Below are 11,162 nucleotides of genomic sequence, written 5' to 3'. Positions count from 1 at the left end.
CGTTTTTTGCATTTTGCATTTTTATTTTTTATGTATTTTTGTATGTTTTTTTATTTTTCTCTTTTTATATGTTTTCTTTTTATTTTGTAAACCTTTGTTTTTTGTAAAATCTCAATAAATATTTTATAGGGGGAAAATCATATTTTGTGCGTGTGCGTGTATAATGCAATATGTCTGAAATCAAAAAGTTGCTGCTCATCCCAGAAAACTGGGTATGTCCCTATGCCTGATGTATGTCTCAATTTCACCCTGCTGAGCCTGCATTTACAATTCCCTGTTTTCACTCTCAGCCAGCAAACTCCCGCAGCTGCGTTCAACTGCTTAATGCAGGGCAGTGAATTGACCTCTTTGTTCTGAGCATGCTCCAAACCTGTGGGCATGCTCAGTAATGTTTCTTTCTTTCTTTTAAAGCAGCAGCAAAGCCGCCTGGCTCGTAGAAGCCGGCAGCAGAACTTCCTCGGCTGGGCCAGGTGAGAGAGCGGGGGGGGGGGCTGTTTCCATGGCTGCCGGTGGCTGCGTTGCGCATGGCACCAGATTGCTGGGCAAAGGAGGACGCTAGTTCAGGGCTCTTGGGCAATGAATAGGGCGAGGTTATTGCTTTGCTATGCCATGGTCCCAGGGACTGGTCATCTATAACAATGCAGTCCTTAACTGTCTTCTAAGGAGTGCGTGCTGCCCTGCACAGGGAGGAATGCCCTGAAGCAATGGTGTAACTTTTTTAAAACAACAGCAATGGTATTTTCATATTGGTTCAAGACAGTCCAGGAAGGCAGTTTGTGTGCAAAATGCAAAACTGCAGCTGTCCGTCTTATTGCTTCCTTTAGTTATGGCTGGTGGAGTGAAAGTCACAAAGTGGTTTGTCCACTTCTTTTTCAGGCTGAAGGGCTGTGGTTTGGTTTGGTTTTCAAAGGCAGAGGAGAAGGAAAGGGTGTGGTAGAAGTGCCTTCTTGTGCAAGAAGTTGTTGAATCTTGAGGGTGATTTCATGAAGTTCTTTGAAAACACAAACACTTAGGGACCCAAAGAAGCAATGGTCACTCTGCCTTTGAAATGTGAAAGTCAGCAGTTTAGATAGAGAGATAAGATACCGGCAGTCATTTGGATTTATAGCCCACCCTTCACCTCAAGGTTACTGCAACTCAGTAACAGCAGGATCTTATAGCACTATCTCCCTCTTGCCCAAGACCTGGGCAAAGATGTGTATTTGACCAAGCCACAGTGAACAATGATGGCACTAGATGTTTGTTGGCAGGGAGGAACCACCACCGAGAAAGTCATGTTATGGTGTTCATCCTGCAGGCCTTAGAAGGCAGCAAGCACTGCTAATGGCACCGATTATAATATCCAGGCAGGTGCGTATGGAAGGAGTCCTCTCTCCATCAGATATTTGGGACCACATGACTGGGCTCCACCTATAACTGTGGTGGTATCATCTTCTCCCCTGTTTATTGAATATCTGTCTGATATCTACATGAAGCCATTGAGACTGGCCATGAGGGAATTCTGAGCAAGGTCTCATTAGTACATTAATGATACTCAGTTCTATTTCTCTGTAACGTCTGAATTAGGAATACTGGTTCTGGCCAGGATCCTGTTTCATCCAGTGACCTACCAGATGTATCCAAGATGCCCACAAGCAGAGCATAAAGGGCAACAGCCTTTTCCTTTCCTTTCCCTCTTCCAGCAGCTTCCATTATTGTGGAAGTGAATGCCATATGCATTTATTTACTGCATCCTGAAATCCATATTGGCTTCCCAGAGCATAGGCTCTCTAGAGTGGCTTGCAAAACAAATACAGTCATACCTCATGTTGTGTTTGCTTCGTGTTATGTTTTTTCAGGTTGCGTCCCGCAGCGACCCGGAAGTACCGGAAAGGGTTACTTCTGGGTTTCGCTGCTCACGCATGCACGCAAGCACTAAATCGTGCTTCACACATGCACACAAGCGCCAAATCACGCTGTGCAGATACGGCGCTTCAGGTTGTGGGCTTTTCATGTTGCGAACGAGCCTCCAGAACGGATCCTGTTCGCAACCAGAGGTACCACTGTACAGCCATTAAAAGCAATAAGAGCTTTTTAAAACTAAAAATGCAGTCATGGGGCAAGGTACAGTATGTGCTGTTGGGTGGCTGTTTATTTGTCTTGTTGCTGAATGTTTGCCAAAACTGCATATTGTTTTTGAAAAAACAATAGAAAGTTCTCTCTGTCCTGGACTCTGTCTGTAAGGGTTAAGAGAGGGATACTCAACATCTGCTTATTTTCCTGTCACAACCAGGGCTCTTCTCTTTCTCGGACTCCACCCCAACCGCTCTATGGCAGCCCAGAAGAAACTGCAGGGTGTGGTGGCAGCCACTGTCACGCCAATGACTCCGGATGGGTAACTATCTCCTTGGCCTTCAAAGCAATGGCAGTAAGGTTTGATGGGCTCTTAAATAAATCACAGACACAGATCATGATTCGTTTTATCATATCCTTCATTGCCTATCTGCACATGTCTTGCAACAGAAAGGGGGAAATTGGATTTAAAATGGCAATGATTAACCAGTGCGTTGGGTCTTGCCATCAAATTTTAGAGCACAACTTCTCTGCAACTACAAAATACTAAGTTTTTGTCCCTCTTAAGCAGATGGATTGGCTCACTTGCTTGAGGTATCTGTTTGCACTTCTTCAGAGGCAGTGTGCTGCTTATTTGCACCTGGACTGTTCTCTCTTCCTTTCCCATTCCTCCCCTCCATGTGGGCACTACTGCTGCCTCCCCTTCTTTAAATTCCTCAGAGCAAGGACCTCTAGTGTGTGTGAAATACATAACTTACAAAGTTACTCTGTATGGCTCTGTGTACCTGGATACCAGAATTCAAAGACCCAATCCACTAGGTCATGGCTAAGGCTGATGGGACTTGTATTCAGAAACACCTTGAGGGCTCTTGGATGGCTGACCTAAGGAGTCACCATTTATCTATGGCAGCCACTTTTGAAATGGAGAGGTGTTTCTAAAGCAATTTGTGAAGTGGCACTGTGACCTGCTCTTCCGAGGAGAGGGAACCCAACACCCCAAAAGTTGCACACAGTCCCTTGGAGATGCCTGAAGTTCCTCTTTAGCTCCTCACCCAAGTGGGCTCCTTTGTAAGATGTGGAGGATCCTGATCTGGAGCAGGTGTTTGGATCCAATCCTTTGCAGATATATTATTCTAGTGTAGCGTAGACTAGGAGTGGGCAGTCTGTCTCCCTGCATTATCCAGTTTCTAGTGGCCAACCCAATGCATGCTGGTTGCTGGAATTCTTGCAAATAGTGCTGGACTGGGTAGACCTTGGTCTGATCCTCTCATCCGTTCTTAAGCAACCATGCAAGCTTGGGCAGTCATTGAACACAGATTAGTTAAACCTTAACTGTTAAGATTGTATAGTTAGGATCTCTTGCCTGGTAGGGGAGATGACAGGCGTTCAAGAGAGTCAGCAAACACTCCCTGCCTGGTGAACTCAGGAAACTGCCTGCCGATTTAATCAATGGAAAAATCACAATTCTCACTTCCACCTAAAGTTCAGAAGGACCAGTCACTCCCTTTAATTGGCCCACCATTGGAATAAACCGTAATGGTAGCCCCCCCCGCCCCCATTTAACAAAAGAAAACTAAATTTTAAAAACAGACTCTTGCTTATTCCTGTGCTGCCTCGCTGGCTGCTGGAGCTCTGCGCAACCCGGCAAGCTTAAGATCAAGAGCTGGACAGGACTACTCAGAGTTTATCAGGAAGGAAAAACATTCTTTTCAAGAATGTGACCCATCTTCACAGATCACTAGTTTGCTTCTGTCAGCAAGGGGTGAGGCACTTATTAACAACGCTGACCTTGGTACAAACGAGTGAGGTGACCTTGGAGCCAGACCCCCTGTGGCAACGATGCCTTGGCCCAGGACTTCCTCCTGCTCCGGTGGCCGTGCCAATGCCTTTCAAAGAGGCAGGATGGACTTCCCTGAACGTTCATGGGCCATGGACTGGGGCTTCTTCCAAGTGGGACGGGGTGGGAAACGGGAAAACAGATGGGCTTCCCTGTTTGGTTTGCTGCTTGCTCTGTATCCAGAAGCCCCACTTGGACCGGCAGCTAGACAGAACAGCATTTCCGAGCCCTCTGCTCTTGGCAAAACCTGGTGACGTCAGGCAGACGGTGTTTTCCTGCTGCTCCCATTCGGAGTTGGAAAGCTATCTGGAGATAGCAGGGGGGGGGGACGGGAACAAGGAGGGGACAACAGCTTTTGCAGCCTGCAAAACATGGTTGAACCTTTTCATGCTCTGGCCTCTCCTTTCTTTGGCTTCTGGTTTCTGTTTTTGTGTCATTTGTGAAAACACCAGAAAAACTGTGAATGGAAACAAAATTAGTATGGCATTAGCGTCCTGCAGGGAGTGATGCCTTTTATCATATGATTCTATGATCTGTCTGGCGAGGGAAGATTGGTTGTTCAGGTTCACTTTTCATGTGTACCTGCCTGGCACTTCACATTCTGGGTTTTTCTTTTCAGTTACGGATATAGGTGATCATGCTTCCTGTCTTGTGTTCCTTTCTTCAGAGAAATCAACCTCTCTGTGATTGGCCAATATGTGGACTACCTGATAAGTGAGCAAGGTGTGAAGAATGTCTTTGGTAAGATATGGCTTATCAGACCATTTGCTTTTGTGTGGACTGTCTCCTACACACAAATGGCTATCATTTCAGCCCCAGACATCTAAGATGACACACTATGGCGTGATAACTTTATATTACCTTCAGGATTAGAATACCACGCCTCTGAATGTGTCAGTTTGGGGCGTAGCTGTCAGCTTACAGATTTGAAAATAAGGGACCAGCAGCTTTGAAAATAAGGGGCCAGCAGCCAAAATAAGGGACCTGCAGCCTCACCTGTTCCAGGCACTCCAGTCTTCCTGTCCTCCTGCAGTCTGGTCAAACTCATGCTGGTAGCTTTGAGAACACTGTCCAACCAACTTTGTAACCAGAGGTTCAACTGAATAGAATCTGAATCACATGCACCACAAGGTCTATGCAGCCTCAACTTAAGATGGCTCCCCGGCCTGGCTTTGCACTGCAAAGTTTGCAGCAGCACGTGCAACAAAATGGCGTCCAGCATTCAAAACCCCCCTCAGCTTGCATTAACTAGCCACACACAAGGCATGCAAGCTCCACCCCCCAGTCATTCTTAGACTTCTTATTGGGTGAGCAACACAGCCAAGCAACACAGTTGGAGCCTCCCTCCTCCCTGGCAGGGAGGGAGGGAGAGGAGCTGCTTCCTTTGAAATTTAAGGGACATCCATCAATAAGGGACAGCAGCGGGACATGGCGCTGGAATAAGGGACTGCCCCTTCAAATAAGGGACACTTGACAGCTATGGTTTGGGGAGCAACAGCAGGAGAGTGCTATTGTACTCTAGGCTTTCCAGAGGCATAGAATTGTACAGGTGAAAGGGACCTCAAGTGTCATCTAGTCCAGCCCCTGCAATGTAGGAAGGCATCTGATTGGCCACTATGGGAAATGGGATGCTGGCCCTTGGTCTGATTGATGCAGCAGAGCTCTTCTTATCAAAAGAGTCTATGCACAGTCTGGAAGATAACTTGGCTGCCCATATTCACTCCAGGGAGGCCTATGACAACTGAAATGGCTAATTTATTGTTGCAGCGTGTGGTTTTTGTAGGTACTTGTTTCTGAAACGGAGCCTTCTCCATGGAAGTTTCTGCTGTGATAGGTCCCATGTGCATCCTTCCCCCAAAGAATTGTGGGAACTGTGCTGAGAGTTGTTTGGAGACCCTTATTCCTCCTCGCAGAGCTATAGTTCCCAGAGTTCCCTGGGAAGAGAGATTGTTTTTTTTAAAAAACCTCTCTGTGAACTTTAGCCCTTGTACCATGGGCCAACAGATCTGACCCAGTATAAGGCGCAAGGCTGGACCAAGACATTTTGGCCCCTGCAGTAAACCACAAAATGGCGCCCACCCCACCCCTCCAGGGAAGAAGGGGTGAGCAAAGATCTGCATCAGGAACAGGGGGACTAAAGATCTACATTGAGATAGATGGTGGGAGGAGATGAGCAGTGCCTCCTATTGGCCAAGAGGCCACTGTAGAGGTGGCATGGGGTGTGCTGATGCTGCCGCCGCCACCGCCGCTAATACATTCCTTGGAGGCCAGAACTGCTGCCCCTGTGGATTCTCCCGCCTGAGGCAGTCGCTTCACCTTTCCTCATGAGTGGGCCGGCCCTGATAAGGCAGCTTGCTATGTTCCTACAATGCACCCCACGAGGCTCTTCACGGGGTCTCTGCCATGGGAGCATATTCACCCAGTGCTTTCCCAGTTGCACTGGCTCCTGGTGGAGTACAGGGTCAGATTTAAGGTGCTGCTTTTGACCTTTCAAGCCCTTCACGGCCTAGGACCCTCGTACCTATGGGACCGCCTCTCCCAGTCTGCCCCACGGAGAGCCTCAAGGTCCATAAATAGCAACACCCTAGTGGTCCCGGGACCACTAGGGACGCGGGGGGTGCTGTGGGTAAAACCTCAGTGCCTAGGACTTGCCGATCATATGGTCGGCGGTTCGAATCCCCGTGACGGGGTGAGCTCCGTCTTTCGGTCCCAGCTCCTGCCCACCTAGAATCATAGAATCATAGAGTTGGAAGAGACAACACCATTACTGGCCCCAACAACATCACACATACCATCTTGGGACTATTTAATTGCTCATCGTCTAACATTGTATATGCCATCAAATGCCAACAGTGTCCTTCAGCTCTCTATATTGGACAAACAGGCCAAACCTTACGCCAAAGAATAAACGGACATAAATCGGACATCAAGAATCACAAGACAGAGAAACCAGTAGGAGAACACTTCAATCTCCCAGGACATTCTATACAAGATCTCAAAGTAGCTGTTTACTACAAAGGAATTTCAGAAATAGACTGGAAAGAGAAGCTGCTGAATTGCAACTCATTACCAAACTTAAAACCATGGAGAGACCTGGTCTGAACAAAGACATTGGATTCTTATCTCATTATACATGACAAAGCCATTTTTCACCTTCTCACCCCTTGCTTTTTCCTGTAAGACCTATTGCAGTCGTTAAGAGTCGTCAACAGGCTCATCACAGCTATCTGCCAATCACCCATTCCCACCACCCTTCTGAGTAATACCCCTCCCCACCTTCTCACTATATAGAAGGATCTGGCAACTTCTGTTTCAGTGTATCTGAAGAAGTGTGCATGCACACGAAAGCTCATACCAAGAACTAACTTAGTTGGTCTTTAAGGTGCTACTGGAAGGGAAAAAATTTTTTTGTTTTGACTATGGCAGACCAACACGGCTACCTATCTGTAACTGGAACTATGGAAGGCACCACATTGAGCCGCATGAAATGGAAGTCCATCAACCTCACCAAGAAACTTGCACAGGTACAGACTGATATCTTCTTTCTTACTAAATGCAAGAACCTGGACATTATAGCCAAGGGTCTTAGAATTAAGAACCCTCTACAATCCACGTATCCCACTGAATATGCAAGAAAACTATGCAACACTTTCTCTAAGAAGCTGCTCAAACAAGTGTTTGTTAGAAGGTTTAACAAAGGATGAGGAGATAAAGTCGGTCATGATACATTGGGCCAGAGATTTTGGCTATAATATTCAATTGGCTGATTGGGAGAAAGTATGGAATGAAAATATGAAATTTACTGCATGTACGACGTTAAAAGAGAATATCATGAAAATGGTATATAGATGGTACATCACACCGGTTAAGTTAGCAAAAATGTATAAAACATGTAATAAGTGTTGGAAATGTAAAGAGAAAGAAGGATCGTTTTTCCATATGTGGTGGGAATGCAAGAAGGTAAAGGGTTTCTGGGAAATGATATATAATGAGTTTAAGAAGATGTTTAAATATACTTTCATAAAGAAACCAGAAGCCTTTTTGTTAGGAATAACAGGAAGAGAGATAAATAGAAGGGACTATAAACTTTTTCAATACGCCGTAACAGCAGCGAGAACATTAATGGCCCAAAAATGGAAACAAGAAGAACTACCGACTCTTGAAGAATGGAGAATGAAACTTTTGGATTATGCAGAACTGGATAAAATGACCGGGAAAATTAGATACCAACGGGATCACAAGTTCATCGAGGACTGGGGGAAGTTTGCGGATTATCTGGAAAGCATATGTGATGAACAGATAACGCTAGTGGGATTTAAAGAGGCTTTGTGATAGTTAAAGATGTATTGTCAAAAGAAACAGAAAGCAAAGGATAATACCAATTGGCAATATTTAATATAGAAAATGTGTATAAACAGTGTATATGGATGATTGTTGGAGGAGCTGGTGGAAGTACGAAAATCGAAAATATGTAAACATTGGTGTGACGAATTGGCAAAAGGAAAACTTAATAAAAATTTATTTTTTTTAAAAAAAGAAGCTGCTCAAACATCTGATCAGCGTTCTCTACTCTAAACAGAAGCTAATAAAGGAGGAACTCCTTGTATTGGACAACTCTATCAGGAACCACCAAGCTTGGCAAGAGTTCCAAAAGGAAAAACAAAACATTTACCACTCTCAACTGGAGCTACTGAAAAAACAGAAAAACAAGAAACTCTCTAACCTTTCCAACCTACAGGCTACTAATCAAAACAAGATCAACAATATTGTCAATCTCTCACAGCAAGCACTCAGTCCAGCTGAGGAATCAGTCCTTTCACGTGGACTGTCATTCTGCCCTGCCAAATCCCCACACATGATTCAGTTCTGCGGGGACTTGGAAGCATTTTTCCGCTGTTTACGCCTGAAGGAGTATTTTCAACACACACAACAACAAGACAAAGCAGAACAAACAACAACTTCACAACACAACACCTCTCAACCCACTGGAGAACAACAACGACCCTCCCAACAGAACACTGACCACCAACTACCACCGAAAAAGTGTTACACAAAAAGGGACTCCACATGGACCCCTTCTGATGGACGCAATACCACACTGGACTTGTACATTGACTGCTTCCGCCACAGAATCCAAACAGATGTGACCAGAAAACACCATCGCTTACAACAAAATCTAAACCATGCTGAAAGGAGAGCCATAGATAATCTCAGAAACAACCCAGACATTATAATTAAAGAAGCAGACAAAGGTGGAGCTGTCGTCATCATGAACAAAACTGACTACATTCAGGAGGCTCACAGACAACTTTCCAATACCGCCTTTTACATAAAATTGGACTCAGACCCCACACAAGAATACAAAAAAGAACTGAACAAGATTGTTAAGGAGCTACCCCCACACATCCAAGAACAGATCCTCACCAACACACCAACAGAACCTCGACCAGGAACTTTCTATCTTCTACCTAAAATACACAAACCAGGAAATCCAGGACGCCCCATCATTTCAGGTATTGGCACTATTACAGTGGGTGTCTCCGGTTATATGGACTCTGTTCTGAAACCATATGCCATCAGTGCTCCCAGCTATGTACGTGACACCACAGATTTTCTGAGGAAAATACAATCTTTAAATAATCTTCCCAACAATACTATACTAGCTACTATGGATGTGGAATCTCTGTATACCAACATCCCACACAACGATGGTTTACAAGCTATAAGGAACACCATTTCAGATAAAACCACAGCGGACTTTGCCACCAAACTCTGCCAATTTGTCCTTACCCACAACAACTTCAAATTCGGTGATGACCTGTTCCTTCAGATCAGCGGCACAGCAATGGGCACCCGCATGGCCCCACAGTATGCCAACATCTTCATGGCAGATTTAGAACAACGTTTCCTAAACTCCTACCCACTCAAACCTCTCTTGTACCTGCGATACATTGACGATATTTTTATCATCTGGACACATGGTCAACAGACCCTAGACACCTTCCACCAGAAATTCAATGATTTTCACCCCACAATCAACCTAACAATGAATCAATCTATGCAAGAAATACATTTTTTGGACACTACTATAAAAATACAGGATGGGCACATAGACACCACCTTATACCGTAAACCAACTGACCGACAAACATATCTACATGCCTCTAGCTACCATCCCAAACATACCAAACAGTCCATTGTATATAGCCAGGCACTACGTTACAGCCGTATCTGTTCCAATTCTACAGACAGAGACTCTCACCTAAGAGATCTACAGCAAACCTTTTTAGAACTAAAATACCCAGCAGATGAAGTGAGACAACAGATCAACAGAGCCAGACAGATACCCAGAGAGAACTTGCTGCAAGACAGACCCAAAAAAGAAAATAACAGAACACCTCTAGTCATCACATACAGCTCCCAAGTTAAAACAGTACAACGCATCATCAGAGATCTACAACCTCTCCTGGACAATGATAGTTCTCTTTCTCAAGCTCTGGGAGGAAGACCTTTCATTGCCTACAGACAGCCACCCAATCTTAAACAACTCCTAACCCACAATAATACTACAACCAGACGTAACACGGACACTGGCACCAGAGCCTGCAATAAACCCAGATGCCAACTTTGCTGCCACATACACCCGGACAACACCATTACTGGCCCCAACAACATCACACATACCATCTCGGGACTATTTAATTGCTCATCGTAGATCTCAAAGTAGCTGTTTACTACAAAGGAATTTCAGAAATAGACTGGAAAGAGAAGCTGCTGAATTGCAACTCATTACCAAACTTAAAACCATGGAGAGACCTGGTCTGAACAAAGACATTGGATTCTTATCTCATTATACATGACAAAGCCATTTTTCACCTTCTCACCCCTTGCTTTTTCCTGTAAGACCTATTGCAGTCGTTAAGAGTCGTCAACAGGCTCATCACAGCTATCTGCCAATCACCCATTCCCACCACCCTTCTGAGTAATACCCCTCCCCACCTTCTCACTATATAGAGGGATCTGGCAACTTCTGTTTCAAGTGTATCTGAAGAAGTGTGCATGCACACGAAAGCTCATACCAAGAACTAACTTAGTTGGTCTTTAAGGTGCTACTGGAAGGAAAAAATTTTTTTTGTTAAGTGCAAGTAGATAAATAGGTACCGCTTTATAGCAGGAAGGTAAATGGCGATTCCGTGTGTGGCGCTGGTGCCGGTTCGCCAGAGCAGCTTCGTCACGCTGGCCACGTGACCCGGAAGTGTCTCCAGACAGCGCT

The 11,162-nt window shown here is 45.1% G+C and overlaps 1 protein-coding gene across 8 annotated transcripts in view; it reads left to right on the top strand.

The window, feature by feature from the left end:
* Window positions 1-266: 266 nt before the first annotated feature.
* NPL (N-acetylneuraminate pyruvate lyase) overlaps window positions 267-11,162 on the top strand; it is a 29,920-nt gene continuing 19,024 nt past the window's right edge. For 2 of the 8 annotated variants that reach the window (XR_008330887.1, XM_053391118.1), the window contains exons 1-4: window positions 267-470; window positions 1,839-2,103; window positions 2,273-2,412; window positions 4,557-4,630. Coding sequence is in view for 7 of the 8 variants with exons in the window: in XM_053391118.1 (XP_053247093.1) it covers window positions 379-470; window positions 1,839-2,103; window positions 2,273-2,412; window positions 4,557-4,630 (571 nt within the window). In the remaining variant the exon portion in view is untranslated. Of the gene's footprint in view, window positions 471-1,838; window positions 2,104-2,272; window positions 2,413-4,556; window positions 4,631-11,162 lie in introns of those variants that run through there. The other 6 variants (XM_053391116.1, XM_053391114.1, XM_053391115.1 and 3 more) reach the window with 6 other exon arrangements.

The sequence above is a fragment of the Podarcis raffonei genome, chromosome 6 (genome assembly GCF_027172205.1).
Source record: "Podarcis raffonei isolate rPodRaf1 chromosome 6, rPodRaf1.pri, whole genome shotgun sequence".
NCBI lineage: Eukaryota > Metazoa > Chordata > Lepidosauria > Squamata > Lacertidae > Podarcis > Podarcis raffonei.
The sequence above is the reverse complement of the archived record's forward strand: the minus strand, read 5'-3'. Positions and strand labels throughout refer to the sequence as shown.